Raw genomic sequence first — 27963 nt, 5'->3', positions numbered from 1 at the left:
AAAAGAGGAGCCGGAGGAGAAGACACTTTTCCCGCGGCCCCAGAATCGTGTTCTCGGGGCAGAACCCCGGGGCCTCCCACAGGAAAGAGCCCCCGCCTACAGGCTGTTCGAAGGGGAGGCCATCAGACAGCAGGAATGTCCCCCCAAAAGCCCCCGGGTTTATCAGCCGTGGCCTCCCTCCTGGCAGAAATTCCCAAGGTTGCTCCAGACCGGGGGAGGGGAGCGGGAGGCGGACTTGGCCCCAGACTGCCAACCTCCCCACGGCCGTGAGGGACCCTCCTGTTCCCTGCCCTGGAGGGAGGAGGGGGCTTAACCCCCACCGCGGCTCCCCTGACTCTCCTCTCCCTCTACCCGCTGAAAAGCAGCGGGAACCCGCAGACTGGCGAGGGCCTCCCGCCCCTCCCGTCGTGAGGGCGGGGCCACTGGCGTCATTTCCAGGCCCGCCCCCTCCGGCCCCGCCTCCCCTTGGTATTTTCGGGACTTTCCTAAGCTGCTCTAACTTTCCTGCCCCTTCCCCGGCCAAGCCCAACTCCGGATCTCGCTCTCCACCGGATCTCACCCGCCACACCCGGACGGGCGGCTGGAGGAGGTCGGACCGTCCCCCAAATCTGGGCCCCCATCTCCCGCCCACCCCCATTTAGATCTGACCCCCTCCCCCACGCCACTCCTCCCAACTTTAGGCGGGCGCCTAAAATTCTGGGAAGCAGAACCTGGCCGGAGCCACTAGACAGAGCCGGGCCTAGCCCAGAGACATGGAGAGTTGCTACAACCCAGTGAGTCACGCTGCCTGCCCCTGACCCGGCCGGCCGCCCCCCGTGTCTGTCCACCTGTCTGCCCGAGCCCCCTCTGCTGCCATACACCTGCATGCTCGCAGATGCTCTCAGCCTACCAGTCTGTCCATCTGTCTACAACTCTGCCTCCAAAAGGAGCTTTCTCTTGGGCCTGAGGAGGAGGGGGAGTGACCACTGAGGACTTGGAGATGGGAGGTGGGGCCGTGGGGGGCGCTGAGAGTTGGATGCCACCCCCAGTCTGTCTCCAAACCAGGGTCTGGATGGCATTATTGAATATGATGATTTCAAATTGAACTCCTCCATTATGGAACCCAAGGAGCCAGCCCCAGAGACAGGTCAGTAAGTTCACTAACCTCCTCTAGTCCTAAAGGTAGGGGGAGGGAGAGCATGTGCCTTCTGCCTGGGGGAAGGGCTGGGAGATAGTGGCTAAGCAAGGTCTCCCTGTCCCCAGCTGATGGCCCCTACCTGGTGATCGTGGAACAGCCTAAGCAGGTGAGTAAGCAAAAGGGAGGGTGTGGAATGGCTTCAGCTTTGGGGACAAATGGGGTAGTGGTAGCTGGCAGGCCATGGAGGAGCCATTGCCCAAGGAGGCCACAGGGGATTGGATGGTCACTGCTGCTGATCAGAGTGCTGTAGTTGTGGTTGAGCAGATACTACCAGGCACTGTGGTCACTGCTGGCCGGGGTGGTCTTCCCTGATCATAATGCTACTCTGCCCTTGGACCTTCAGAGAGGCTTCCGATTTCGATATGGCTGTGAAGGCCCCTCCCACGGAGGACTGCCCGGTGCCTCCAGTGAGAAGGGCCGAAAGACCTATCCCACTGTCAAGGTGAGCCAGGATGGTGCTGGAGGGTTGGCTAAGTGGACAGCACGCCCAAGGCCCTGACAGTCCCTGCCTCTCCTAGATTTGTAACTACGAGGGACCAGCCAAGATCGAGGTAGACCTGGTAACACACAGTGACCCACCTCGTGCTCATGCCCACAGTCTGGTGGGCAAGCAATGCTCGGAGCTGGGGATCTGCGCCGTTTCTGTGGGGCCCAAGGACATGACTGCCCAGTAGGTGCCCTCTACCCCTGGCCCCCACTGATATGCCCCTCACTCTCTGCCAGTCCTAAGCCCCAGCCCACCTCCATGAGCTTAGCATCTGACCAAGGGGAGAGAGGTAGGTTGGCCCCAAACCCAAGGGCCCATGTAGAAACTCCAATGGCTTCCCTGAGGAAGTAGGGCTGAGCTGAGCCCTGACAATGGGAAAGGCACCTCAGGAAGAAAGAACTGCACAGCCAAAGGCCTCCGATTCTCCCGTCTCCTCAGATTTAACAACCTGGGTGTCCTGCACGTGACTAAGAAGAACATGATGGGAACTATGATACAAAAACTTCAGAGGCAGCGGCTCCGCTCTAGGCCCCAGGGCCTTACGGGTATGGGTGCGGTGGGGGGAGGGTCATGGGAGGTGCTCATGGAAGGAGCAGGGAGGGAGAAGCCCAGGGGTCACACATGTACCCACTGCCCAGAGGCCGAGCAGCGGGAGCTGGAGCAGGAGGCCAAAGAACTGAAGAAGGTGATGGATCTGAGTATAGTGCGGCTGCGCTTCTCTGCCTTCCTTAGAGCCAGTGATGGCTCCTTCTCCCTGCCCCTGAAGCCAGTCATTTCCCAGCCCATCCATGACAGCAGTGAGTATCCTGACTACCTGGGGTGCCAGGCCTGGTGGCAGAGGTGGCACGAGGGGTGACCTTAAGCTGTGGAGTCAAACAGGCCCGGGTTTCAGAACCTGGCCCTGCCACATAGATGCTGAGTGATCCTGAGCAAGTCATTTCCTCCCCCTGAAGCTTCTATCTTTAGTAAATGCGAATATTGGGTGGTTCCTGCAGCTCCAGGGGTTGCTAAGATAAGGAATACAGAGCACCAAGCTCCTTAAATGTGGCCATGGCTATTGCATCATCTCAGCTAATCCATATCCCACCCCATAGAGTCTCCGGGGGCATCAAACCTGAAGATTTCTCGAATGGACAAGACAGCAGGCTCTGTGCGGGGTGGTGATGAAGTTTATCTGCTTTGTGACAAGGTGCAGAAAGGTGAGACTGGAGCCCAGGCTGGGCGCCAAGGACATCGAATATAAGACTGGGGCCAGGGAAGCTCTAGGATAAATGGCCCCGGAGATTCCACCGGGAGCTGCGGCCAAGCTTCCGTTTTCCTTGTAGATGACATTGAGGTTCGGTTCTATGAGGATGATGAGAATGGATGGCAGGCCTTTGGGGACTTCTCTCCCACAGATGTGCATAAACAGGTATCCAGGGCTAGGGCCCAGGCTGGGGGCTAAATTAGGCTAAGGACTCACTGACACCCTGTGTCTCCCTGCACCCCCCAGTATGCCATTGTGTTCCGGACACCCCCCTATCACAAGATGAAGATTGAGCGGCCCGTAACAGTGTTCCTGCAACTGAAACGCAAGCGAGGAGGGGATGTGTCTGATTCCAAACAGTTCACCTATTACCCTCTGGTGGAAGGTGGAGCTGGGCTGAGGACCCCAGGGGAATGGTGGGGGGCCAGGCTGGGCTAGAAGGTCCCAAGAGCTAGATGTGGGGATGCATAAGCCAAGTCAGGAGTGTGGAGGGTCTGAGGAGGTGCTTCCTAGGAGCCAGCCTGAGGGCTCTTCTGGGAAGGGCCCCTGAGGCATGACACAATAATTGGGCTCAATCTCATTTTCCTCTGCCCCCAGACAAGGAAGAGGTGCAGCGGAAGCGGAGGAAGGCCTTGCCCACCTTCTCCCAGCCCTTCGGGGGTGGCTCCCACATGGGTGGAGGCTCTGGAGGTGCAGCAGGGGGCTATGGAGGAGCTGGAGGAGGTGAGGGGGTGCTGATGGAGGGAGGGGTAAAGGCAAGAGAAGCTGTGGAGGAAAAAAAACCAGGGAGAGGCCAGGCGTGGTGGCTCACGCCTGTAATCCCAGTACTTTGGGAGGCCAAGGCAAGCGGATTACCTGAGATCAAGAGTTCGAGACCAGCCTGGCCAACAGGGTGAAACCTCATCTTTACTAAAAATACAAAAATTAGCTGGGCATGGTGGCAGGCGCCTGTAATCCCAGCTACTCGGGAAGCTGAGGCTGGAGAATCGCTTGAACCCGGGAGACAGAGGTTGCAGTGAGCCGAGATCGCACCACTGCACTCCAGGCTGGGCAATAAGAGCAAAACTCCATCTTAAAAACAAACAAACAAACAAAAAAAAACACCAAAACTGGGAGAGTCCTGGCTGGTGCCCGTTTCCCACAGCCCTGCCTGTACCCACAGGTGGCAGCCTCGGTTTCTTCCCCTCCTCCCTGGCCTACAGCCCCTACCAGTCCGGCGCGGGCCCCATGGGCTGCTACCCGGGAGGCGGGGGCGGGGCGCAGATGGCCGCCTCGGTGCCCGGCAGGGACTCCGGAGAGGAAGCCGCGGAGCCGAGCGCCCCTTCCAGGGCCCCCCAGTGCGAGCCGCAGGCCCCGGAGATGCTGCAGCGAGGTATGGCCTCCAGGGCACGAACGGTCGGGGCGCTGGGGCTGAGGACCCAGCTCTGACCCACGCCCTCTGTCGCCCCCAGCCCGAGAGTACAACGCGCGACTGTTCTGCCTGGCGCAGCGCAGCGCCCGGGCCCTACTCGACTACGGCGTCACCGCGGACGCGCGCGCGCTGCTGGCGGGACAGCGCCACCTGCTGACGGCGCAGGACGAGAACGGAGACACGTAGGCAACAGAGGGCCTGGCGGACGCGGCGCGGGGTCGGGTGGGGGCAGGAAAGGGACCGGCACAGAGCCAGGCTCTGCAGTTTTCGGACACACCAGGCTTCAAGTCCGGCCTCTCTGTTCACCAGCTCTGTTCAAGATGCTTGGTCTCTCCAAATTTCAGTTTTGTCGACCGTGCAAGGGGTACAGTTATAGCACTTACCTACCTCAAAAGGTGCTAGGAAACGTTAAGTGCAGGCACAGCGATGCCCTGGGCCACGTGCTGGGTTCCACGGGCCCCAGCGAGGGAGTCTATGAGGGCGGTGGGGCTTTGAGAGCGAAGGATGCTCTGAGTGGCTGGGCCAGACTCTCGCTCCCCAACCCCCAGACCGCTGCACCTGGCCATCATCCATGGGCAGACCAGTGTCATTGAGCAGATAGCCTATGTCATCCACCACGCCCAGGACCTCGGCGTCGTCAACCTCACCAACCACCTGCACCAGGTGCGGGGGCGCCTACTGGGGAGGTGGGAGGGGTTGGAAGGCAGGTGGGTCTCGGGCCTGGCTCACCCTGCTTTCATCCCCAGACGCCCCTGCACCTGGCGGTGATCACCAGGCAGACGAGTGTGGTGAGCTTTCTGCTGCGGGTGGGTGCAGACCCAGCTCTGCTGGATCGGCATGGAGACTCAGCCATGCATCTGGCGCTGCGGGCAGGCGCTGGTGCCCCTGAGCTGCTGCGTGCACTGCTTCAGAGTGGAGCTCCTGCTGTGCCCCAGCTGTTGCATATGCCTGACTTTGAGGGTGAGCTCCCCATCTCACCTGACTAGGGGGCAGGTGGGGACCAGGGAGGGTGTCTGACCAGTGTGCAGAATGGACTATGAGGTGTCAAGGTTGAATGGTCAGGGCTGGCCCAAGGACCGCCTTAAGGGTCATAGCTGCAGGTTGAGTATCCTGCATCCTTAGGATTGTATCCAGTACACCTGGCGGTCCGAGCCCGAAGCCCTGAGTGCCTGGATCTGCTGGTGGACAGTGGGGCTGAAGTGGAGGCCACAGAACGGCAAGGGGGGCGAACAGCCTTGCATCTAGCCACCGAGATGGAGGAACTGGGGTTGGTCACCCATCTGGTCACCAAGGTGGGACTGAGGATTGTGGAAGGAGTGGGACCAAGGGTGGTGGAGGGGCCAAAGACGGTGAAGCGGGGGCTGGCTAGGGGGACCATGCTGTGGTGTCAACCCTTGCCGCTCGCACCCCCAGCTCCGGGCCAACGTGAATGCTCGCACCTTTGCGGGAAACACACCCCTGCACCTGGCAGCTGGACTGGGGTACCCGACCCTCACCCGCCTCCTTCTGAAGGCTGGTCAGTCTCACCCTCAGGGGCACTTGAACAGGGTGAGGGGAAGGGAAAGAGGTGCCTCCCGGTCCTCCCACTTTGCAGTCCTTAATGTGGGCCCCCACCAAACCTCCCCATGACGGCCTCCCTCTCCCAGGTGCTGACATCCATGCTGAAAACGAGGAGCCCCTGTGCCCGCTGCCTTCACCCCCTACCTCTGATAGCGACTCGGACACTGAAGGGCCTGAGAAGGACACCCGAAGCAGCTTCCGGGGCCACACGCCTCTTGACCTCACTTGCAGCACCAAGGTGAGGCCAGCCTGGAACTAGAAGCGCTCTGAGTGACGGGGTCCAGAGTATCTGGACTTAAAGACACGGGCTTAAGGACGAGGTGGGAGGTAGTCAGAGCGGCGGCTGTCTCCCCAGGTGAAGACCTTGCTGATAAATGCCGCTCAGAATACCATGGAGCCACCCCTGACCCCGCCCAGCCCTGCAGGTGAGGAGCATCAAGCATCCCCAGCCCAATTCCTCAAACAGAAATTCTTCTCCTTCAGGACCCTCTGAAAGAGGCCTCCCTTTCTCTACCTTCAGCCCCATCCATCACCCCTCGTGGTCCTGTCTGTCGCTTACCTTGGGAGAAAGGCAGTGTTCAGGTGTCCATGTCCCCACCCAACTCTGGAGGTAAATGACATGTCTATGTGTCCCCCTCAGGGCCGGGACTGTCACTTGGTGATACAGCTCTGCAGAACCTGGAGCAGCTGCTAGACGGGCCAGAAGCCCAGGGCAGCTGGGCAGAGCTGGCAGAGCGTCTGGGGCTGCGCAGCCTGGTGGACACGTACCGACAGACGGCCTCGCCCAGCGGCAGCCTCCTGCGCAGCTATGAGGTGGGTTGGCCTTCGCCCTGCCCCCTCCCCATCCTCCTTTCCCGATCCGAGTCCAGGTACCTCCTTGGCCCCAGGGCTTCCAAGCATACACCCTAACCATGACTCAGACCTCATCCGGCTGTTTTTTTTTAGCTGGCTGGCGGAGACATGGCAGGTCTGCTGGAGGCCCTGTCTGATATGGGCCTAGAGGAGGGAGTGAGGCTGCTGAGGGGTCCAGAGACCCGAGACAAGCTGCCCAGCACAGGTAAAGGGGCATCCCTGGAAGGGGGATCTGGGCTTGGAGGGTGGGAGGCCTGAGTCCTTGACTATCCCATTCCTGTCCCCATTTACCCCCAGCAGAGGTGAAGGAAGACAGTGCATACGGGAGCCAGTCAGTGGAGCAGGAGGCAGAGAAGCTGGGCCCACCCCCTGAGCCGCCAGGAGGGCTCTGCCACGGGCACCCCCAGCCTCAGGTGCACTGACTTGCTGCCCGCCACCACCCCCCTTCCTGCACCCCCTGTACAGTGTCCCCACCTATTTCAAATCTTATTTAACACCCCACACCCACCCCTCAGTTGGGACAAATAAAGGATTCTCATGGGAAGGGGAGGACCCCTCCTTCCCAACTTATGGCAGCCCCTGATGTGACTCTTGTCCCTGGAACCAGCTACCCATCCTGCCCACACGCCAGGCATGGTGAGAAGAGAAGGATGAGGCCCAGCCAGCAAGTCCAGAGCAATTTTAATGGGGGTGGAGGCTGTACAAAGGGCAAGGCCCACTGAAGCGGGGAAAGCCAGGTCGTGCTGCCCCCGGCCCAGGTATGGGGCCTTGGCATGGACGCCCTTCCTCCACCTCCAGCAAGAGAGAGGGTGAGCCCTTGGGGAGGAAGGAGGGGAAACCAGCTCAGCCCCAAATCCTGGTCTCTGTCCAAGCCAGGCCCCAGGACAGAAGGGGGACTGCTGGTGTCAGGGTGGGGTGGTCTCAGCAGAAAGCAGAAATGGCATCAGGCCTCTCCCACACAAAAAAAAAGCATCAAAAGTTCAGGGGCGCTAGCCCCTCCCACCCCCGCCCACCCTGTACGAAAAAGTGCAAAACATTATCACAAAAAGGGGCTCTCGGACGTGCCCCTAGCCTAGGCTCCTGAGGCCCAGGCCCCAGCCCTGCCCTGCCCCGGACACCGCGTCCGGCGCGGTCGGGCCCTAGACCGGGAGGCCCTCGTGGGTGGCCCGAGGCCGGCCCGGGCTCAGGCAGAGCCATGTCATCCTGCAGGTGCCCAGCAGGCACCCCCCACCCCAAACCTCATCTCAGGGCTTCCGCCGCCCACTGCCTGCCCCTGGCCGAGGCTCTGAGCTGTGACGCTGAGCCCGGGGCTGGCTGGAGGGTTTGGACTGCAGGGAGGGACTGGAGTGAGAAGGAGGGAGTCCGTCCTCTGTGCTCCCGGCCTGGGCTAGTGCTGCCTCCACTGCATCCAGCTCCTCGCTGCCTGCCTTCAGCTTGACCCGAAGCAGCGCTGCATAGGTGCTATAGCGGGATTTCTGAGGCAGAGGGGCAGGAGCTGTGAGAGCCTGTTCTCTGCCTTCTGCCCACCCCCCCATCTGGACCAGGGAGGGCTGCCAGCAGGGCAGGAGATGGCAGGTGCCCGGCCAGGACTGTGGGATGGTCCCATGCAGGCTGGTACCCTCTCTGGGCTCTCCTGGGACCATCATCTGTAACCTAATGTGTCTTGAGCCTTTACTAGAGCTGGGGAAACGGCACGCTTGACATATGCTTCACCTCGAAACCCCAGTGGGTGTCAAATGTTATCCTTCTTGCACAGAGGAGGAAACTGAGGCTTAGATTAAGCAACCTGCCCAAGGACCTCCAGCCGGTTCCACTCTTAGAGTCCATGCCCTTCACCCTAGTGTGGGCCTGCGTGTGTGGACAGAGGCGCAGGCAGGGAGGCTCACCTCAAACTCCAGGTAGGCCTCCTTCTGCCGCTGCTCTTCAGCCTCCTTGCCCCGGCCCTTCTTGCCCAGCTGGGCGGCTCGGTGCTCCCGCAGCTCACTTGCCATGGCCTTCAGCTTGGCCTCGTGGGTCCGCACCTGTTCCTCCTAGTGGCCAGGGGGAGGCATGGCCATGGTCACTCTGCCCTATATAGTGCCTCTGTGCAGATTTTTAAAAAGATGCCCCTTCCTTTGGACAAACAAACACTATGTTTGGGTTCCCAGCTGGCAAGTGGGACCCAGTGGGGGCTGGATTTCAGCCCCTGCTCACCCCTGTGGCCAGCATCCTGGTGCAGGGGACATCTCCACGATCATACACAGCAGCCTTGAGTGCAGTGGGCCTGAGCCTAACCCCCTCCATCCCACTGGCACCAGGTGGACAGAGCTGGGGCTACCTGGGAGAGGCGGGTGGCAGCGCTGGGCAGGAGAGGGCGGCTGAACTTCTTTTGGGAGCTAACAGCAGCTGGGAAGGGGGGCGCAGAGAACATAGCGGCTACTACATTGATGCGTGTGATCCAGGACTGCATCTGCTCCAGGCTCCTGGGGAGAAATCACAGCCCCTTGGGACCTGGGCCCAGGGTTTCTGTCCCAGGATGCCAGTCCTGGCTCAAGTGTGGCCTGAGAAGGAATGAAATCCAGAGACAGGGAGGGGAGCAGGATGGGAGGTGGGGGAAGGGGTCCAGGATGGGCAGGAGGAGGGCACTCACGGGGCCTGGAAGAGGAAGACCCGCCAGTCGGCTGTGCGCAGGTAGAAGACATGGGGCCTCTTGCTGTAGTCACTGGCACGAGTGGCCAGGGCATGGTGGATGCTGATGGCATTCTTGAGCTCCGTCTCTGAAAGGGCCTTCCCAGGCTTGTACTCCTCCTGCAGGGGTGCCCATCTTATCCTGGCCCCAAAAGCAGCCTGGCCCAGCCCCACCTATTCCCACCCATCCATCACCCACCAGCCAACTCAGTCCCAGCCCCAGCCCCCTGGCCTGGCCCCACACCTTCTGCAGGTAGAGGATCATGCCCTTGAGGATCCCGTGGAAGCTCTTCCAGCCCCGCTTGCCCCGAGGTGCTGCAGAGAGAAAAGACAGGTCAGGGGACCCTGGAACAGGCCCACTCCCATCCATCCCCCAGACGCCACCCCCCCGCCACTCAGCCACGTACTCTTCCTGCAGTCAGGGTCTGCATGCACCTTTCGCACCAGGGCCCCGTGCTTGTAGACAGCAGCCCCGGGCTCGGGAGTCAGGTCCAGGAAAGGGCTGGAGCCGCTGCCACTGCCCCCGCTGATCCGCTTGATGACCTTGGGGTTGGGGTCGGCCAACTCAGACAGAGAGCGTCTCAGCTCCTCCTCGTCTCTGCAGGTGTGATCACCTCAGAGGGGGCTGGCCGTGGAGCCGTGACCCCCGCTTCAGTTCTGGCCTCTGCCTGCCCTGGAAAAGCTCCCCCAGTGTTTGTGGCTTGGGGGGCTCAACCTGAGGGTCCTGTCATGTCTCCAGCCTCAGATCACACCTCCCCAATGTGTGGTTCTGCCCCCTCAGAGCAGGGCACTTCCCTCAGAGTTCCCCAGCCTAGAGCTACCACTGTCCCTTCCTCCTATTAAGTAGGGCCAGCACTATCCTCTCCATTGCTGCACACCCGCAGCCCTCACGCCCTTCTCCACCAGGACATCCCCGGGTCTGCCTCTGCTAGCTCAACCACATCCAGCCCCGGGCTTTGCTCATGGCTTGTGGCTAAATGGTAGCAGATGGAAGAAGTAGCTTCCTAGTGCCGCCCCCACCCCAACCCCATACATCCTGGTCTACAGGCTCAGTCAAAGAAAAAATCGGATTCTATCTTGTCACTCCCTTGCTCAAGAACCTGCAGTAGCTCCCTGTTGCCTCCCATATGGAGCCTATACTGCATCTCCCCCAACACTGTTTTTTTCCATCCCAGCCAGGCCTGCCTTCATTGGTTCCCCACCCCATACTCATTTCAGCCACCACACCTTTGCCTCCCAAATTCCAACTTCCCCTTTCCTCTTCCCAAATGCTGGCCCAACTTCATGGCCCCAGTCTCAACCCTCCAAAAGCCTTCCCCAGTCGCCCCCTGCACCCTAATCCTGAGCTGTGCCTCCCCTGAGATCTCCAGTGACTGGGAACTCCCAGCTAACTGGGCAGTGAGGGAGTCTCAGTGGATAAAAGCAAATGTGAGTGATCTATGAACTGTGAAAATAAGACCTCTACCCTCAGACTGGGGACCCCAAGGCCCAAACTGGATTTCTTCCCTCAGACTAGGCTCTTCCAAGACATACTTATGAGTCTCTATGTTTCTGTTTTCTTTTCTTTTTTTTCTTTTTTTTTTTTTGGAGACGGAGTCTCGCTCTGTCACCCAGGCTGGAGTGCTGTGACGCAATCTCGGCTCACTGCAAGTTCTGCCTCCCGGGTTCACGCCATTCTCCTGCCTCAGCCTCCAGAGTAGCTGGGACTACAGGTGCCTGCCACCATGCCCGGCTAATTTTTTTGTATTTTTAGTAGAGACGGGGTTTCACCGTGTTAGCCAGGATGGTGTCGATCTCCTGACCTCGTGATCCTCCAGCCTCGGCCTCCCAAAGTGCTGGGATTACAGGCGTGAGCCACCGCACCCGACCTTTTCTTTCTTTTTTTTTTTTTTTGAGACGGAGTCTTGCTCTGTTGCCCAGGCTGGAGTGCAGTGGTGCAATCTCGGCTCACTACAAGCTCCGCCTCCCGGGTTCACGCCATTCTCCTGCCTCAGCCTCCTGAGTAGCTGGGACTACAGGTGCCCGCCACCACGCCCGGCTAATTTTTTGTGTTTTCAGTAGAGACAGGGTTTCATCATGTTAGCTAGGATGGTCTCAATCTCCTGACCTCGTGATCCACCCGCCTTGGCCTCCCAAAGTGCTAGGATTACAGGCATGAGCCACCGCGCACGGCTGAGTCTCTATGTTTCTATTGGAGGCTGCCAAGAACAGACAGCATGGTTACTTGTTTTGTTCTGTGACATCTGGGCTCCCTAGGACCTGAGAGGGCCTCTTGTGCTGCTGGTCAAGGCCCTGCTTCCAGAGGCTTCTGCTTTTCCACTAGGGTTGCCAGGGGACCTCCCTTTGATGTTTCAGCACCTCTCCTCCCACCCCAACCCACTTGTCATAACAACCCAGCTAGAGACAAGATACAGAACCCCAAATTCAGGCAGATATCTCCAAAGAAGGAAGTGAGGCAGCCTCACTGCCTCTCATGGCCTCTCACTCTCCTCCCCTGCCCCACCCAGGGCCCACCCCAGCTCTCTCAGCCTCCCCAGGCAGCCCCTTCCCCATGCCCCATCTTAGCCCCACCACACAGCCCCGGGACTCACATGGCCCACTGCAGCTTCTCATTCTTGATGGAGCTGTACAAGGCCTGGGGGGGTGGGGGAAACAAATTAGGGGGTTGTGGGTCAGTACCCCAGTGTCAGAGATTAGAGCCTTCCCCTCTCACTTGGGAGACGAGCCAGAACTAAGGGCAAAGGGCAGCAGGATATAATGACCAAGAACACAGGCTCCAGAATGGAGACCCAGGCCCGGCTCCACCACCTGAGCTGCATGACTTTGGGCAAGTATCCATGGAGAGGAACAAACGTAGTAACATGTGGGCACAGGCAGTTAGCACAGGGCATCCCGGCACAAGGCTGACGCACAGTAAATGGTTGTTGCTATTATTATCTTTATTGTTGTTAAGGGGCTGTCCTGCTCAGATCCTGGGCTGGAGAAGCACAGCCCTGGAGGGAATGGGGAAAAGCAGCCCAAGAAATTCCCCTTCCCCCAACCATGGGCTCTGGCCTCTTTCCACAGGATGAGCCCACACATAGCATATGGGGAAACTGCGACCCCAGGATAGAGGACTCGCCCTCTCAGCACCTTTCTTCACTAATAGAGAGCACACTATCATGGCTCCCAACACCAAGACAAGCTGAGGCCTCCCCCTAACCCTGACAGCCCCAACAAGCCAAATGCCAGGGTGGTCCAGTGCCCTGCCCATGTGCACACTTTCTCACCAGAGAGCGAACACTCATCTAAAAAGCAGTGGTTTTAGCTTCCAATTCCTGCATAGCCCAAACTCTGTGTGATGTGAACCAGTCACTTCCCCTCTATCCAGCTGGCCTGGGGACATTTGGTGGTTCCGGGGTGGTCAGAAGAGAGAACAGGCTCCAGGAGTGGCACGGGGTCCCCTCTTCTCTGGAGTGGCCTGGAACATGGGTCCACGCCAGCGCCTCCAACTGTGGGGGTACTTCCGTCAGCCTGTCCGTGAGTGGGTGTGTCCCCAGCATGTGCATGTTGGGCTGTGTGGCGTGTGATGCTGCCTGCATGTGAGCTGGGTGCAGTGGTGACGTTGGCAACTTCCCTGTGATGGGACACAGCCTCCCCTTCACTCCTCCCAACAAACCAGTCTCTGACTCTCTCACTGCCCACGGCCATGCCCAGCCACACGGCAAACCAGGCATCCCAACTGGGCACACACTGTTCACACCCTTGTCTGGGGATGGGTGTACCCCACAGCCTCCAACCCCCGCTCCACCGCCCCCAGCACAACCAAGGCAAATCAACACATAGACCTTCCAGCACACACCCAGTCAAAACCCAGCATGGCTCAGACCCTTAATCCTCACTCACCAACTCTCTGGCCAGAAAGCAGAAGCGTCCACCAAGATCCAACCTGCAATCCTTGCCTCCAGCCTTCTAGTTCATCCCCTGCCCTGTCTCAGGACCCCTTCGGCGCACCACCACACCTCCTTTGAGGGCCCCGAACCCCATCGGTGGGCCGCAAGTCATATTCAATCTAGAAAACCCTCTTCGGTTTGTGAGGCCCACCTTGGTCCCAGGGTCTGTGCCCTCCCTGCCCCCCAGCCCGTGCCCACCTCTGGCTGCCCCTGACCTCTGTCCCTACCAGCCTACCAGGCGCTGCCCTCGGTTCGCGCCGCCCTCGGTGCCTCCCTCAAGCCGCCCCCTCAGTCGCCCCCCAGCCTGGCGTGGGCCGCGGCCCCAACGCCCTCACCGCCTTTTTCTTCTTGCGGCTCTGCAGGCGGCTGACCACCAGGTCGGTGTAGAGCACCGGCTTGAGGCTGCGCGAGCGCTGCGGCCAGCCGTAGCACAGGGTCTCCGCGCCGCGGTGGGTGCGCCCGTAGCGCACGGAGCACAGCGAGCGCGAGCGCAGCCGCCCGGCGCTGCTGTGGATGCTGTTGACGCCGATCATGCTGGCCCGGCCGGCGCGCCGAGGCCCCCGGCCATGCCCCCGCCCGCCCTCGGCCCCCGGGCCGCCCGGACGGCCCGCGGACCGCTCCCCCGACAGCCAGCGCGAGCGGCGCGGCCCGGCCCGAGCCGGCCCGGCTCTCAGGGACACACAGAGTGCGCGGCGGTGGCGGCGCTGTCTGCTCTGCGGCTGGGCTACAGCGGGAGGGGGGCACCGACGGGAAGGGGAGGGCGAGGGCGGGGGGCGGGGATCGCATGAAATGGAGGCGCCGGATCGCGAAGGGGGCCCTCCCCGCGCGGCCACTGGGAGGAGCCTGGGGAGGCCAGCGTGGGTGGCAGCTCCGGGGAGGCTGGGAGCGCGGCTATGCCTGGGGCTGTGACGCTGGGCGGACCCAGCAGGGTCTGGAACTCCCTTCTGGCTCGTCTGGGTTGGGGTGGTGGGAGGCGAGAGGTCGGACCGCTTCCCTGGGGCCCTTTTCCACTGAGCCAAGAGGGGCCCCGAGGGAGGACGAAGGCAGGGAAGGAGCAGCCCCGACTTCATGCAGCTCACCCGCAGATACCCCCCATATATAGATCCCAAGTCACGTAACGCACCTCGATTCTGACGTACACCCCAACAAACCAGACGCACCAGTTCACGGTCACCCCAACTCGCAGACACTACCCATTCAAATGGACACTTCAAAACTTACAATCTTTAGCTCACAAACATACACCCCCTACTCAGAGGCATATGGCATACCTCAGACACGGCCAATTCGAAGATGTACACCCCACCACACATAAACATCCAGCCTACACCCCAACTCAGACACACACTCTAAATCGTAAGCCCTAAAACACAAACACACCAAGCCATACAAACCCTTGATTCACGACGCCCGGGCACACAGATGCAACTCAACTCAAGCATACACCCCAGCTCACCATGGACTTTCCCTCTCGGATACACCCCAAACTCAGAAGCCCAGCACCCCAAGCTCACAGACACGCCCTGGGACACTCCTGTGCTGTTACATGTATGTAGTGGCGCAGAGACACCTTTGTCCAAGCCTGGGGGTTTCTTCAAGTGAGTCCAGGCCTCCCTGGATAAACTACCACCACATCAGGGAGAAGAGTGAACCCATTGGACGAGCCGTTCCCTTCTCCCACCGGCACCAGCCCCTACGTATCTGACCCCTCAGTTGTGGGTCATGGAGCTGGCGCCTGGGAACGGGGCCTGCTCACAGGGAGCCAGAAAGCAGTTTCTGGCTCCAGCTTTGCGCTAACTCGCTGCCAGACCTTGGAAAAGCTTAGTCCATCTCAGGCCCCTCTCCCTCTGGGTCCCTGCAGTGCAGCAGCACCAGGAGGGTCTTTTTGGCTGTCCACGCGGCGGGGGAGCAGTGTGGAGTGTACCCCCACTCAATCCCGGCCCCGTGAAGGGACCCCCGCAACTCCCGCCTTCCACCCCAGCACACACTGGAGGAGGGGAACTGATGAAGGCAAATGCAGGGGCCTGGGCCGCCTGCTCGCGTGTTTTCCAGAACCGGGTCCCCTCCCCCACCGCGCGCAGCCGCGACCGCACGCATGTGCGCCATGTTCCGGGAGAGCCTGCGCGTGGGGCCGGGGGAGGGGGTGGTCCCCAGGCTGAGTCACGAGAGCCCAGGATCCCGCGGCAGTAGCGGGGGCCGGCAAGCCCCAGCCCTGCCCTCCCTTGGACTCCGGACTCCGTCGCCGACTGGGTCCTCCATCCTTCCCCTCCAGCAACTTCTACCCTGCCCCGCCCCCCACCTTGAGCAGCTCCCTAGGGAAGTCGCCGCCGTCATTGAGGCCCTCCAGGTTCCCGATGAAGTCCCCGCAGGTCATGCGCTTCCCGATGTTCTAAGGGAGGCAACAGAAGCCTGTGAGTTTGGAGGGCCCTTGGCCTCCCAGGTCCTGAATGTCTGGCCAGGGGTTTGTTTTCTGGCTCCTGCCCGCCCGGCCCCCACTCACGTGGCCGTGGAGATCGGTGTTGAGCAGCATGAGCGCACAGGTCAGAGTGTGGGCGCCGTCTAGGGGAGAGCTGACTTTCAGCCTTGGCTGCCTCCCAGGGACCCTTCCCACAGCCATATTCCCCAACCTCCCAGTTCATCTCCACCTGCTTTGGCCGGCAACCTCCTACCTCCTGAACCCCATTAGTGAACCCTCCCTACAAAGAGCTCCTCTTCCAATAGATCCCTCAGCAAGGACCTAGCCCTCTTCTCAGGATCCGTCCCTGGCTTCCTCAGGTACTGAGGGCTGCCCACTAGTTGCCCCAACGTTCCCTTGCCTCTAAGCCTGGACCACAAGAAAGTGAACCGCAGCACAGTCCTATAGACCAGGGCAGTCAAACAGAAACCCCACTCCAGCCAAGCACTGGCCTGCACAGGCATGCAAACTCCTGCCTCTTCACAGCACACTCAACCCTAGCAATATGCCTGCCCACATGTATAGTTCCACATACATGCAGCCATGACAGCACTGTCTGCACACATGCAAGTTCACATGCCTACACACATGTATATCTATTCCCTGCTGTACACACACTCATGCTCTTGTATACACACACAGGGCCCAGCCCATTTTGCCTCTGTGGCCAGCTAAGAACCCCCCTGCTCTCGGAACTCCTCACCCTCTGAGGACAGGGCTTCAGGATTGCACTGGAAGTATCGCTGGGAGAAGTGGGCCAGCACGCGCTCTCGTTCCTGGGTCTCACCCATTAAGGCCAGCTCCTTCAGAAACACCCTGGGGAAGGGGCAAGAGAGAGTCGCCTAGCAACCAGGAGTTTCTGGCCTCTGTCTCTGGGGTGACAGGTGGCTTTGAGAGTAGAGCAGCTGGGGTGGGAAGGGGAGGAGAGAAAGGGGATGAGGGTATGCACCCTGACCATTCACCCATCACCCCTACCCAAGGTCCCTTTACCAGGCAGCTCTGGACCTTGGTCATGCCCAGCCAGCTCGGGAAGGGTGAGGTCAGGACAGCTTGTGGGGGACAGAGGGGCTCAGAGGAGGCATCCTGGGGCCCTAACATGAAGCCTGGAGAGTGGGGGCTGTCCTCCAAAGGGTCAACACCCACCTGAGAGCTTGGTCCAGAGTCATGCCCGTGAAGACAAAGAACTTGAGGTACTCCCCAGCCACCAGTTTGCTGAAGTCATTGCTGTGGGCAGGATAGAGAGACAGGTAGGGTCTCAAGGGGAAGCGCAAGGGGTCAGGTGGGGATTACCCAATGACCTGGGGACATTAGATGGAAAGCTGCCTTCAGGATGCACTCCCTCTGCCCCCATCCTCAGTCCCAGCCTAGTGGCTTTACTTCTTGCCAAGGTGCCGGGCCACATCAGCCTTCCTGAAGCCGTCTAGTCGGTACAGTCTCTTGGCCAGGCGCTGTGCAGCCTCCAGGTCTGCTTTCTGCCCATTGGACAAGGTGTCTGTGCTTCCCAGGGCCAGCCGCTCTGTGCTGTCCAGCTCTGAGTCTGAGTCGGACACCAGCTGGCTCAGGGGTGGTTCGCTGCCGGGATAGAACACCAGCTCAGGCTGGGGCAGGGTCCTTAGGAGCCATCCAGACCCTCCTTCTGCCTCCAGGCGCAGAAGGTGGAGAAGGGGAGGGAGTGGAGGGACATGGGAAAGCATTCTTCTTTTTCCCTGGGAAGGAGATTAGATTCTCTCCATCAGCCTACTCTATCATTACCACCTCTCTGTGGAAGTCCTGCCTTAAATCTAACCCACATCCATCTTGCTGCTGTGGGAGTTCTGGTTGCTTCCCCAAGCTCCCAGGGGCCTACATTTGCTATTAGATGTAGATTATCTGTTCCCACCTTGGCCCTACACAGAAAATAGTCCTTTGTCTCTTAGACTATGGACAAAGGTGGAATAGATGGGCTACTACGGAGGAACTGTGGAGGGTCAGGGAAAGATTTGAGGGCAGCAGGGATACTGGTCCGAAGGCTTTCCCCCTCCTGCCTTTTAGGGAGAGGAGCCTCTCCTTGGTGCTCCCCCTCTACCTACACAGAAGCAGGCTCTGGAGTTAGGGGGTTAAGGGTCAGGGTGCGCACCCTCATTCCCTTTCTCTCCTCCCCTTCCCACCCCAGCTGCTCTACTCGCAAAGCCACCTGTCACCCTAGAGACAGAGGCCGGAAACTCCTGGTTGCTAGGCAACCCTGTCTCCCTGGCCACCCCCTCCTGTTGCCATGGCTTCCATGACTGAGAGGGTAGCTGGCAGAGGGGAGAGCAGAAAGGTTAGACTGTGAAAGGACTTCCTGGAGCTGGACGAGAGATGCCTGATTGGGCAGGGGCGACATGGGAGGGAGGCAGTGGGAGAGGCTGGTGGCTGCATCTTTGGTGAAGCCTCCAGGCTGGGTGGGGGTAAGATCACAAGAATTCTGAGCAGGCTAAAGACTCTGCCAAGGGAAGAAAGAGCCCTCCAGGAGAGCAAGAAGGGTATTCTCCGGGGATCCTTCAATGCTGAATCATGCTTTCTCAAGCCACTGGACTTGAGACCAAGAGAGGCGCTGTGAGGGACTCCTCCTCACAGCTAATGGCAGTAGTCCTCCAAATGGGAAAACAGGATCTGCATCCCCTAACCACCCCTACTCAGGGGTCAGGAATATAAACTAATCCTCACACTCAGGATCTGTCCCTTACAGCAGCTGTTTCTGGAGCCCTGGGGGCCTCAAGTCTGAGGGACAAAAGGAATTACTTACCTGCCAAGGGGTGCTGCACCCAGCCCAAGGCTGTCCTCTGAGTGGCAGGGACTAGGGGGCTCCCTCCCTGGGGCCAGCTTGGCTCTGGCCTCTGCCTCCTCCTCCTCCCCTCTCTGTGTCCAAGGACCATCAGCAGCAGAGCTGGTACCAGAATCCGGTTCAAGAGGGGCAAGTGGGGCGGGAGCTGGTGGGTCAGGCCGGGGGGCAGGGGGTTGGGGAGGCAGCTCAAAGGTGAAGAAGGGGCTCTGGGTTGGGCCAGGTGAGGCCAAGGCCTCCAGCGAGGCGAGGCTGGTATAGGAGGTGCCTTTGGCCCGGTGTGACTCCAGGATGGCTTCGAACACACAACTGAAAGAGTCAGGCCCATCAGCCGAAGGGCTGGTCCCAGGTAGAAAGGGCACAGGTGACTTGAGAGGCATCCGGCTCCCTGGCCTGCAGGGGCAGGGAAAATCTCTGATTAGGGGCCCAGATTACAGGGCTCGGGCAGAATTTCACTGAACTCTCACACTGACTCTGCTTAGGGGATTATCATCTCCTTTTCACTGGCTCCTGCCCACTAACAAAAAAGAGCCTCCAGGGTAGGGGACCAAGCTATTCAGTGCCCCCTGAGGCACACCAGCCCTACCAGTCCCCAGCACCCAGTCCCCTCCCTCCCTGCTAATCTCCCTTTCTCCTCATTTTCCCTGATCCGCTTCCCTCCTGCCATCCCATTTCTATTTCTGGCAACATCTTAGGAGAAGATGAGGCTCCAAGCGACACTGGGGTGTGAGACGGAAAGGAATGTCCCCACACTCCCCACTCTCCCACCAGGATCTGGACTCATGCTCCTGTGATCCTGGGCTTGACTGCGGCCTTTGGCCTCTCACCCTGCCCCCTGTTCTGCTTGAACCCCTGGCCTCTTTGCTTCCCACATCCCCAGTGTTCTGCCAAGCCTCAGGCCTCTGTCTAGAATCTCCTGCTATACACCATGCCCACACCCATCTCTATCCCAAGCCCTTTGAGCCCCGCTCTGCCTGTATGCCAATGGGAAGCCACTTCCTTCCCCCACTCCCCCACTCACCGGGCCCCGTCAGAGGCCTCAAACACCTCGTCATCCACATCTTCTTCCCCGCCTGCCTCATCCTCGTCCTCATCCTCATTGCCACTGCCGAGGCTGGGATGAGGGTCAGGGCGTAGGCCGGGCCGTGGGGCAGGTGGGTGGGCAGTGCCTGGTGGACCCTCAGAGCTGGGCTGACTTTCAATGGCCGAGTCAGCCTCCTCCCGCTCAGCCAGCACCTCATCGATGTCAGTCTCGCGGTAGCACCTCAGGGGCACCGTGTCCAGGTCTGTCTCTGAGTACTTGGCCGCTTGCCCCACAGCCACCCCAGAGCCCTGCCTTGAGCCCACCCCAGGTGGAGATGGGGGGGCCTGCTCTGGGGGCTTAGCACCTGTAGTGTGCATAGGCATCCAGGTCAGGAGGTTATCCACGTCAGCTCCCTGTCCTAATCCTGCTGTAGGAGCTCTGCCCACTGCCTCATATTGGCAGGAAGTTCTCTCACTGTCTAGCCACCATTCCTCCTGCTACAAACTTAGCTTGTTCCTGGTGCCAGTGGAGCTCATTTTAAATCAAGTTCTTGTCAAATGGCTTTGAGGAACTGGGGGAAGACTAGTCTTTTTCTTTCTTTCTCTCTCTCTCTCTCTCTTTCTTTTTTGAGACAGGGTCTCACTGTGTCACGCTGAAGTGCAGTGGTGCAATTATAACTCACTGCAGCCTTGATCGCCTGGACTCAAGGGATCCTCCCAACCCAGCGTCCCCAGTAGTTGGGACTATAAGTGCACACCACTACATCCAGCTAATTAAATTTTTTGTAGAGACTCGCTATGTTGCCCAGGCTGGTCTTGGATTGCTGGCTTTGAGCAATCCTCCTGCCTTGGCCTCCAAAAATGCTGGGGCCACTGAGCCCTGCTGAGCCTCTCTTCTACTCCATGGAATGCCCTTCAATATCCTGCCATCCCCTCCCTCCATTACTCAGCTTCCTCCAGGTGTCCCACCCAGTCCCTATCCTCCAGCCTCCCATCATAGCGCAGATGGAAAGGTTGAGGCCTGGGGAGACATTGGCTGACTCAAGAGCCAATTCCAAGGATTAGGGGAAGTTTGAAGGAGGGCTCCCTACTGAGTCTCAGTTGCTGCGGGGAAGGTCCTGCCCTGTTCTCTCTGCCTCAGTCCCAGGCCTTACCTGAGCTGGGGGGGTCCAAGGAGCCATAGAAGAATTCCCATTTGGCTCGAGCGATTCTCTGGGCATGAGAGGAAACTTCCCGGGGGGAGGACCAGGTATCCCCCTGAGCCAAGGAGGGAGACACAGGCACCCAGAGATAAAACCAGACATACAAGGACACAAGAATATGGGACAGAAACAGAAATTAAAACATGCAGGGACAGAGATGGAGGTGCAGAGACACAGAGACAAACACAGAGGGCAAGAGAGAGGCAGATTTAGGACAGATTAAAGGATTCAGAGTGAACAGCAGACAAGCCCATGTCTGACAGGAGGTTAAGCCTTGCCCCTACACTGGGGGCCCCGGGAGCCCAGGGGAAGTTGCATACCTGGTTCAGGAATCCAGTGTCAGCAGGTCCTCTGAAGAGTGTGGCCAGGCGCTCAGGGGGGCCCCCAAGCCCATTGGGGAGAGAGGAGTAAAGGCCATCTGCTCCAACCTGGGGTGGGGCTGGCGGCCCATGTACAAGGTTCCGGCTGCCAGGTAGGGCGGAGCCTCCTCTGGCGGGGAGTGGGTCTGATGTGGATGCCTCCAGCCGTAACTTCCGGTTGGAGCCAGGCCCAAGGGCTGGGGTGGGCCTGGGAGGAGAAACCCCCCCCAGATCCCAGCTCCGACTCAAGCCCCCGGGAGCAGGTAGCCCATTCAGTGGCCTCACACTGGCCTTCTCCACAAAGCGGAAGATGACCACAGAGCTCTGGGCCCCGGGTGGGGGCTGCCCAGTGGGTGAAGAGGGTGCCCAGGGTGAGGGAGCAACACGGGGTGAGGGGGGGCCACGCAGAGGTGTACAGGGTGCTGTCACACGTCCCAGTTCCCGGCCTCGAGGACCTGGACCTGCCACTCGCCGTAGCAAGGAGCCTGTGCTGCCATACATGCTGGCTGGGGGGCTCTGGGGCACTGGGCCTTCGGGGAGCCAGCGGCGTGGGCATCGTGGTGGGGAGATGGCACAGTCGCCTTCCGAGCAGAAGCGCATGGCACCCTGGGCCATGCTGGGGCCGGGGGTCAGGCTGGGGGGGCAGGGATGGCGAGGCCAGGCGGGGAGTAAGGGGGCTGCATGCTCTTCAGACAGGCCTGTAAAAGAGGAAGGGGAGCATGAGGTGAACTGCCAAGGAGTTAGATGGACAGGACAGCAGAGATAGGGAAGGGAAGGTTGGCTGGGGCCTCTGAGTACCAGGGGCCTAGCTCATCCTGGTAATATGGGATCACTGATCCCACGCCTGGGGGCTACTTCCATAGAGGCCTGAGGAGAAAAGAGTTATACACCCGGTGGGCCCCTGGCTCCTTTCCTTCTGCCTGGGGCCCTGAGCATCACCCTGGGAGGACAGAGGAAGCAACTTCAGAAGTTGAGTGAGCCCGGAGTTCTTATGGCACTTTGGAGCTACTTCTGGAATGGGGGAAGTTGGTACTCCACCCTTTGGAGAAGGGGTGTCAGCCAGCTGTCACCATCATACCGCCCTGTGACCCCTATAGTCTCTCTTATGGAGGCTTCTCACTCAGGGAAGGGAAACTCAGGCCTCCTGGAAGGAGAGGGAAGAAGAACAGGGGTTATATAGGGATGCTGGAGGGCTGAGAGGCACAGCATGGAAGTGGGGAGAAAGGCCTGAGCAGAGGGTCCTACCCCCAATATATACATACTGAATGGGAAAGGGACATTCTTCTTCTTCTTCTTCTTCTTCTTTTTTTTTTTTTTTTTTTTTTTTTTGAGATAGAGTTTCACCCCTGTGACCAGGCTGGAGTGGAATGGTGCTATCTCGGCTCACTGCAACCTCTGACTCCCAGGTTCAAGTGATTCTCTTGCCTCAGACTCCCGAATAGCTGGGATTACAGGCGCCCACCACTACGCCTGGCTAATTTTTGTATTTTTAGTAGAGACAGAGTTTCACCATGTTGTCCAGGCTGGTTTTGAACTCCTGACCTCAGGAGATCCACCTGCCTCCGCCTCCCAAAGTGCTGGGATTACAGGCGTGAGCCACCGCACCCGGCCAGGGACATTCTTTTCTTCATACAGGTACAGACAGGCACACACATACACAGACACACATGCACACACACACATTCATAAGGACAAATATGTCAGTACACAGTTAAACACATTCATAGGCAACACCCTCTGGCACACACAGACACAGACACACACACACTGCTCAAAGACACACCCTCATGCACTCTCATAGTCATAACAAATATGTGTGTAATGAAAAGGCACATGCTTGTTTTACACACACACCATCATCAAACAGGAAGACACAAAGAGGTACCCAAATATATACACAGGCTGTCATTCTCCAGTGCACACAGAGGTCCAGGTGTATCAGACACTCACAGAGACCTACTGCTCACAGTCACATACACATACAGATGTACACATACAGATGTACACACTCAAGCAGGGACACACACCCTCCCCTCCCCCCCACCTACTAGGGTCTCTTGAGGGGAATCTGCATCATATTCCTCTCCTCTCCCTCTCTCTCCAGGGGTAAGACAGATCCCATCCGGGAGAGACCAGAACCAGGTAAAGGGGCCTCTGGTGGCAATGCAGGGGAGGGGCAGAGGTCAGGAGTAGCAACCCTGCCAGGCAGGTTCTGGAAGCTCAACGGGGTCCCAGCGCATACCCGGCGCAGCCCCAACTCAATGCCACCTCAGTACTCACCGCTGCTCGCCCAGAGCTGGGACCGAGGAGAGACAGAGGAGAGGCTGGGCCCAGCTGAGCTGTGAAGGCAGCGCAGCTCCCGTTTGCTCCAGGCCCGCCCGCCTCTCAGTCCCTCCCCCTACCCCCTACGCGCCGCTCAGGCAACGCTAATCCCCCCCCACCCCCCGCCCTCTCCCAGGGCCCGGAGCCCCGGAGGCTGCCAGCCCCCTTGGTCGCTAGGTCCCCGGTGGGCTCTCCCGCCAACCTAAGACCCGCCCCAGACAAGGAGGAGGGGGCATGGAACCCCTGGTTCTATTCCCCAGACCCTGACGTGCCCCACCCCACTTGTGTCCACGTCTGTCTCGCCCACCGCCCCTTGAGCCACACGTAAGGCCCGGCTGCACACGCGTGTCCCGCTCCAGACCCCACGCGTGTCCCTAGGAGGCTGCCACATGACCTGTTACATGCCACACGCGCTCCCGCCCCCACGAGCACGCGGCCGCGCCAAGCACACGGTATGGGTGTAGACTGGACCCGCCCCCTAAGTCCAGGAGACCATCAACTATGGAAAGGAGATCTAGGGAACACCGTCTTGAACCCGCCAGGGGTTTTGAGTCTCGGACCCAGGAGACCCAACCGTGACCACCCCCCAGGATGCAGCAGGGGGATGTTAAATCAGATTTCAGGAAGAACTTCCTTGCTGCCTGAGTTAGGTGTCGTCACGCCTGCCCAGGGGTAAGAGATGACCTAGGGACTGGAAGACGTGGGCGACAGGTAACCCTTGTGCCCTTGGCCAGGGTAGAAGGGGACCCTGCTATTTTAAGAAAGAGCCGCTCGAGTTACTATGGCAACTACTCTCTTTGGGAGGGCCAGGGAGGGCAGATGGTGACCTCGAAAGGAAGAAGGGGTCTGTTCGGGCAGTCAGGGGGCGCGAGGACGTGCGAGGCGGGGGCGCGCGGGGCTCACCGCGGGGAGGGGCGGCGCGGACTCCGCGTGGTGCTGAAGGGGACAGCGCCAGATTTGTCGCACTGCGCAGGCGCAGAGGCGCGAACAAAGGGGGGGGACGAGGCGCGCGGCCGGAGGTGGTGCGCGCTCACGTGGTTCTATCTTTGCAGGGGTCAGTCCTCCTAGCTACCCCCTCCCTAAGCAGGCTGAGGAAGAAGAGGTAGCAAGCCCTCACCTAACTTGACCCCTTTCTTGTCCTTCCGCGCCACTGGCTTCTCCCTTCTCGCTGCCTTGCGGGGTGGGGAAACGTGGAAGGAATTCTGGGAAAACCAGATGTCTGGGTTCTCTATTCCCGTCTGGCTTGATTCTGGACAAGGCGCCTCCTCTCCAGGGCCTCGGTTTCCCCATCTTTAAAATGGAGAGATAGCATAGACCTGCCCACCTTTCAGAGGTGCCCGAAGCCCTGACGAGATAACAGATGAGAAGTGGTTTTCATTGTGATGAGCCAGCTGAAGCGGTTGCACCGAAGGAACGCCAGACCGTCAGCGGTGCAGCGGCCCTCGCGTCCTTCACATCCCCCCATACTCATCCCGTGGATGATGGGGGAAGGCACTACCCCTGGGGTCCCCCGGAGCGGATCCTGGGACTGGGACGTGGGGACGCGGTGAGAGGCAGTCTTGAAGCCAAGTCCAGAGGTCTGGGGCGTCACTGCCCCAGGGCGGACCCAGCCTCAGACCCTACAACTAAACCCAAGGCCAGCCGAGAAGCACTACCCCTGGCGGGCTGAGCTGAGCTCTCCTCCTTCTCAGGACTCTGGACCTTTGGAGGAAATGAAAGGGACCCAGTTGGAAATATAGTCTTTATTTGCGCCCCCTACGTCTCTCTTCCCCCGGCAGAAACGCGGCCCAAACTGTTACGAAGTGGAAGAGGCTGGATAGCTCTTCACAATTAATCAGGAATGGGAGGTTTGAGCAGGTTTACTTGATGAGGGAAAAATTATAGCCTCGCCCATTCATTCATTATTTCAACAATTACTTATTGAACACCTGTTACGTGGCAGACAGTAAGAGCCTGGATAGTTTCTCTCCGTTTTTCAAAGTCGGTAAACGCGACCAGAGGGCAGAGGCGAGGCCGGTAACCTAGGAGTCCTGGCTCCGCCCCCTCCGCGTTTGGCCTTGCCTGCTCCTTCCATCATCACTTCACTCAGAGGCGGCTACTGGCCCAAGAGGACGACAGAAGCCAGTCTCTGATGCCCACCGCATTCTCCAGCTTCGGGCCTCAAGCTCTGTAGCTGAGAAGGCGAGGCCTAATGTTACACCACCGGTCTGTTCCGCCTGTGTTTCGGGGTCTACCCGAAAAGCTTTCAGATTGGATCCTCGGTGACACGGCACTCGATTGAATAGGTCTATCTCTACAGCCCAAGGAGGCGGGTTTGGCACGGCCACTCCAAGGCCAAAGCGAGAAAATCTTACTGCGCACGCGCAATATACAGCCGATGGAGCCACCGATGGAGCCGTCCGGAGGGGAGCAAGAGCCCGGAGCCGTCAGGTACCGAGTACCGGAGGGGCCGAGAGAGGGAAGACGAACCTGCGGTAGGGTATCCGAGCCGGGGCTGGGTCTGGGGGCCGCTCTTGGGAGCTGGGGCGCAGGAGCATAACGGAGGTGGACTCGCAGGTAATAGTGGCCTCGGGACGCCGGTGCCAACGCCCCTTTACTCGCAGGCTCCTGGACCTGCCCTGGGAAGATGTGCTGCTCCCACACGTCCTGAACCGGGTCCCGCTGTGCCAGCTGCTCCGGCTGCAGCGCGTTAGCCGGGCCTTCCGGGCGCTGGTGCAGCTTCACCTGGCCGGGCTGCGTCGCTTCGATGCAGCGCAGGTGAGCCGGGGGCTGAAGCCCCGCCCCTGCTTGGGTACCGCCCCGCCTCTAGCCCAGCCCCCAGCCCCACAGTATACCCTTCTGGACCCCCTTGGGCCGCCGGGGCTGCCCGGGGAGGGATCCACGCAGCAGGGAGTACTCCAAAAGAGCAAGTACTGGGTAGCGACTCAGAGGGAGAGTGAGGTCTCTCCTGGGAGAGCAGGAGGCTGCCAGAAAAGAACTCAGGGGCGCATAGGCGGCTGAGGAGTGCGGGACGGGCTGAGAGTTGGGGTGCCTCCCCGCCCGCAGGTGGGTCTGCAGATCCCGCGGGCCGCATTGGCCCGGCTGCTGCGGGACGCCGAGGGGCTGCAGGAGCTGGCGCTGGCGCCGTGTCACGAATGGTTGTCAGACGAGGACCTGGTGCCGGTGCTGGCGCGTAATCCGCAGCTGCGGAGTGTGGCGCTGGGCGGTTGCGGGCAACTGAGTCGTCGGGCGCTTGGGGCGCTGGCCGAGGGCTGCCCACGCCTGCAGCGCCTGTCGCTCGCGCACTGTGACTGGGTGGACGGGCTGGCGCTGCGCGGCCTCGCTGACCGCTGCCCGGCCCTGGAGGAGCTGGATCTCACCGCCTGCCGCCAGCTCAAGGACGAGGCCATCGTGTACCTGGCGCAGAGGCGCGGCGCTGGCCTCCGTAGCCTCTCTCTGGCCGTCAACGCCAACGTGGGGGACGCCGCGGTTCAAGAGTTGGCTCGGAACTGCCCAGAACTCCAGCACCTTGACCTCACCGGCTGCCTCCGCGTCGGAAGCGACGGTGTCAGGTGCCTGGGCCTGATGGGGCGGGAGGAGGGCAGTCACTTAGCCTCTGCTGGTATGGGGCGGGCTGTAGTTGTTAAAAGCCCGGAATGAGGCTTCTGAATCTTCCTGCAAACCACAGCACCCCCATTCTGAACAGAAAGGGCCTCTAGGGTTGCCTAGGCCAGAGAGCCCATAGTTTAAAAACTTTTTTGTACCAATATTTACACATTGGGAGATTTCATAGAAAGTCGACTTCTGGCTTTTCTTCAACAAGGGGGAAACCTTGCAATCCTAGGTGGAGCTGAGGGCCGAGTTCCCCCCCTTAAATGAGACGGGAAGTCTCCAGCTCACTGGAAGCCAATCCAGGTGCCTCCCTTGTGTAGGGACGGAAAAAGTATGCCCCTGCCCCGAGCTGGAGGGAGACTGGGATTTTGCCAGAGCCAGTCCGAGGCTGAGTGAGCCCGGGCTCCCACCTTACCCCACCAAGGGTGTGGTGGCTTCATGCCCCTAGCCTCACCCTGCTCCTCCCTCAGGACATTGGCCGAGTACTGCCCCGCGCTGCGCTCGCTGCGGGTGCGGCACTGCCACCATGTGGCGGAGTCCAGCCTGAGCCGCTTGCGGAAGCGCGGCGTGGACATCGACGTGGAGCCGCCGCTGCACCAGGCCCTGGTGCTGCTGCAGGATATGGCTGGCTTCGCACCTTTTGTCAACCTGCAGGTCTGACGCGCCTGCCAATCGGAGCACAGCTGGACTGTGTGGCTGGGGCCTGACACTGAGCTGTAGGGAACCTGAACTGTGGGGACCTCTGGTGAGAGGCCAGTGCCCTGCCCCACCCTGGAGCTTCAAATAAAGAGCTTTTTACCCCCTCTTGCCTGGTGCTGCCCTGTTGAAGATAGGGGATTCGAAGTTGGGGAGGAAAAGTCAGACAGGCATAGCATCCCA

At 59.8% G+C, this 27963-nt stretch overlaps 3 protein-coding genes across 7 annotated transcripts; 2 read left to right on the top strand and 1 right to left on the bottom strand.

Annotated features, from left to right (window-relative positions):
* Positions 1-469: 469 nt before the first annotated feature.
* Positions 470-7303, top strand: LOC105478350 (nuclear factor kappa B subunit 2). 2 transcript variants are annotated; one of them, XM_011735527.3, is made up of 23 exons: positions 470-589; positions 681-773; positions 1045-1126; positions 1243-1283; positions 1521-1619; positions 1696-1847; positions 2103-2209; positions 2303-2461; positions 2759-2863; positions 2990-3075; positions 3157-3295; positions 3508-3633; positions 4073-4282; positions 4362-4503; positions 4870-4984; positions 5068-5281; positions 5444-5613; positions 5735-5837; positions 5968-6119; positions 6237-6306; positions 6522-6694; positions 6827-6938; positions 7034-7303. In XM_011735527.3, exons 2-23 carry the CDS (start codon positions 753-755, stop codon positions 7153-7155), a joined length of 2700 nt encoding a protein of 899 aa, XP_011733829.1. In that variant the 5' UTR covers positions 470-589; positions 681-752; the 3' UTR covers positions 7156-7303. The 2 variants fall into 2 exon arrangements, with proteins under 2 accessions (XP_011733829.1, XP_011733827.1); XM_011735525.3 differs by having other exon boundaries at positions 7031-7303.
* A 94-nt stretch (positions 7304-7397) lies between these two features.
* Positions 7398-24781, bottom strand: LOC105478348 (pleckstrin and Sec7 domain containing). 3 transcript variants are annotated; one of them, XM_011735521.3, is made up of 18 exons: positions 24611-24684; positions 23452-23510; positions 21133-21869; positions 20765-20867; positions 19609-19975; positions 18552-18980; positions 17165-17359; positions 16931-17011; positions 16491-16603; positions 15833-15891; positions 15632-15721; positions 11992-12035; positions 9808-9998; positions 9645-9715; positions 9363-9520; positions 9051-9195; positions 8620-8763; positions 7398-8208 (listed from the first exon to the last, which is right to left on the bottom strand). In XM_011735521.3, exons 3-18 carry the CDS (start codon positions 21784-21786, stop codon positions 7978-7980), a joined length of 3075 nt encoding a protein of 1024 aa, XP_011733823.2. In that variant the 5' UTR covers positions 21787-21869; positions 23452-23510; positions 24611-24684; the 3' UTR covers positions 7398-7977. The 3 variants fall into 3 exon arrangements, with proteins under 3 accessions (XP_011733823.2, XP_011733824.1, XP_070925308.1); XM_011735522.2 differs by lacking the exon at positions 24611-24684 and adding an exon at positions 24397-24427; XM_071069207.1 differs by lacking the exons at positions 7398-8208; positions 8620-8763; positions 9051-9195; positions 9363-9520; positions 9645-9715 and having other exon boundaries at positions 9947-10073; positions 24611-24781.
* Positions 23303-27891, top strand: LOC105478349 (F-box and leucine rich repeat protein 15). Of its 2 annotated transcripts, none has more exons than XM_071069208.1 (5): positions 23303-23313; positions 25793-25923; positions 26097-26250; positions 26539-27044; positions 27555-27891. In XM_071069208.1, the coding sequence occupies exons 2-5, from the start codon at positions 25871-25873 to the stop codon at positions 27742-27744; spliced, it is 903 nt and encodes a 300-aa protein (XP_070925309.1). In that variant the 5' UTR covers positions 23303-23313; positions 25793-25870; the 3' UTR covers positions 27745-27891. The 2 variants fall into 2 exon arrangements, with proteins under 2 accessions (XP_070925309.1, XP_011733826.1); XM_011735524.3 differs by lacking the exon at positions 23303-23313 and adding an exon at positions 23933-24165.
* Positions 27892-27963: the final 72 nt, after the last annotated feature.

Source organism: Macaca nemestrina, chromosome 9 (assembly GCF_043159975.1).
Source record: "Macaca nemestrina isolate mMacNem1 chromosome 9, mMacNem.hap1, whole genome shotgun sequence".
Lineage (NCBI taxonomy): Eukaryota > Metazoa > Chordata > Mammalia > Primates > Cercopithecidae > Macaca > Macaca nemestrina.
The sequence above is the reverse complement of the archived record's forward strand: the minus strand, read 5'-3'. Positions and strand labels throughout refer to the sequence as shown.

Bases quoted from the DNA above. Each gene is read 5' to 3' on its own strand.
- LOC105478350 (XM_011735525.3), top strand. From the start codon at position 753: ATGGAGAGTTGCTACAACCCA. The intron at 6,120-6,236 runs GTGAGGCCAGCC...CTGTCTCCCCAG, and splicing joins ACCTCACTTGCAGCACCAAG to GTGAAGACCTTGCTGATAAA. The intron at 6,939-7,030 runs GTAAAGGGGCAT...ATTTACCCCCAG, and splicing joins AGACAAGCTGCCCAGCACAG to CAGAGGTGAAGGAAGACAGT.
- LOC105478348 (XM_011735521.3), bottom strand. From the start codon at position 21,786: ATGGCCCAGGGTGCCATGCGCTTCTGCTCGGAAGGCGACTGTGCCATC. The intron at 17,360-18,551 runs GTAAGTAATTCC...CTATCCCGGCAG, and splicing joins GGTGCAGCACCCCTTGGCAG to CGAACCACCCCTGAGCCAGC. The intron at 16,604-16,930 runs GTGGGTGTTGAC...CCCCTTCCCCAG, and splicing joins ACTCTGGACCAAGCTCTCAG to GGTGTTTCTGAAGGAGCTGG.
- LOC105478349 (XM_071069208.1), top strand. From the start codon at position 25,871: ATGGAGCCACCGATGGAGCCGTCCGGAGGGGAGCAAGAGCCCGGAGCC. The intron at 26,251-26,538 runs GTGAGCCGGGGG...CCCCGCCCGCAG, and splicing joins GTCGCTTCGATGCAGCGCAG to GTGGGTCTGCAGATCCCGCG. The intron at 27,045-27,554 runs GTGCCTGGGCCT...CTCCTCCCTCAG, and splicing joins GTCGGAAGCGACGGTGTCAG to GACATTGGCCGAGTACTGCC.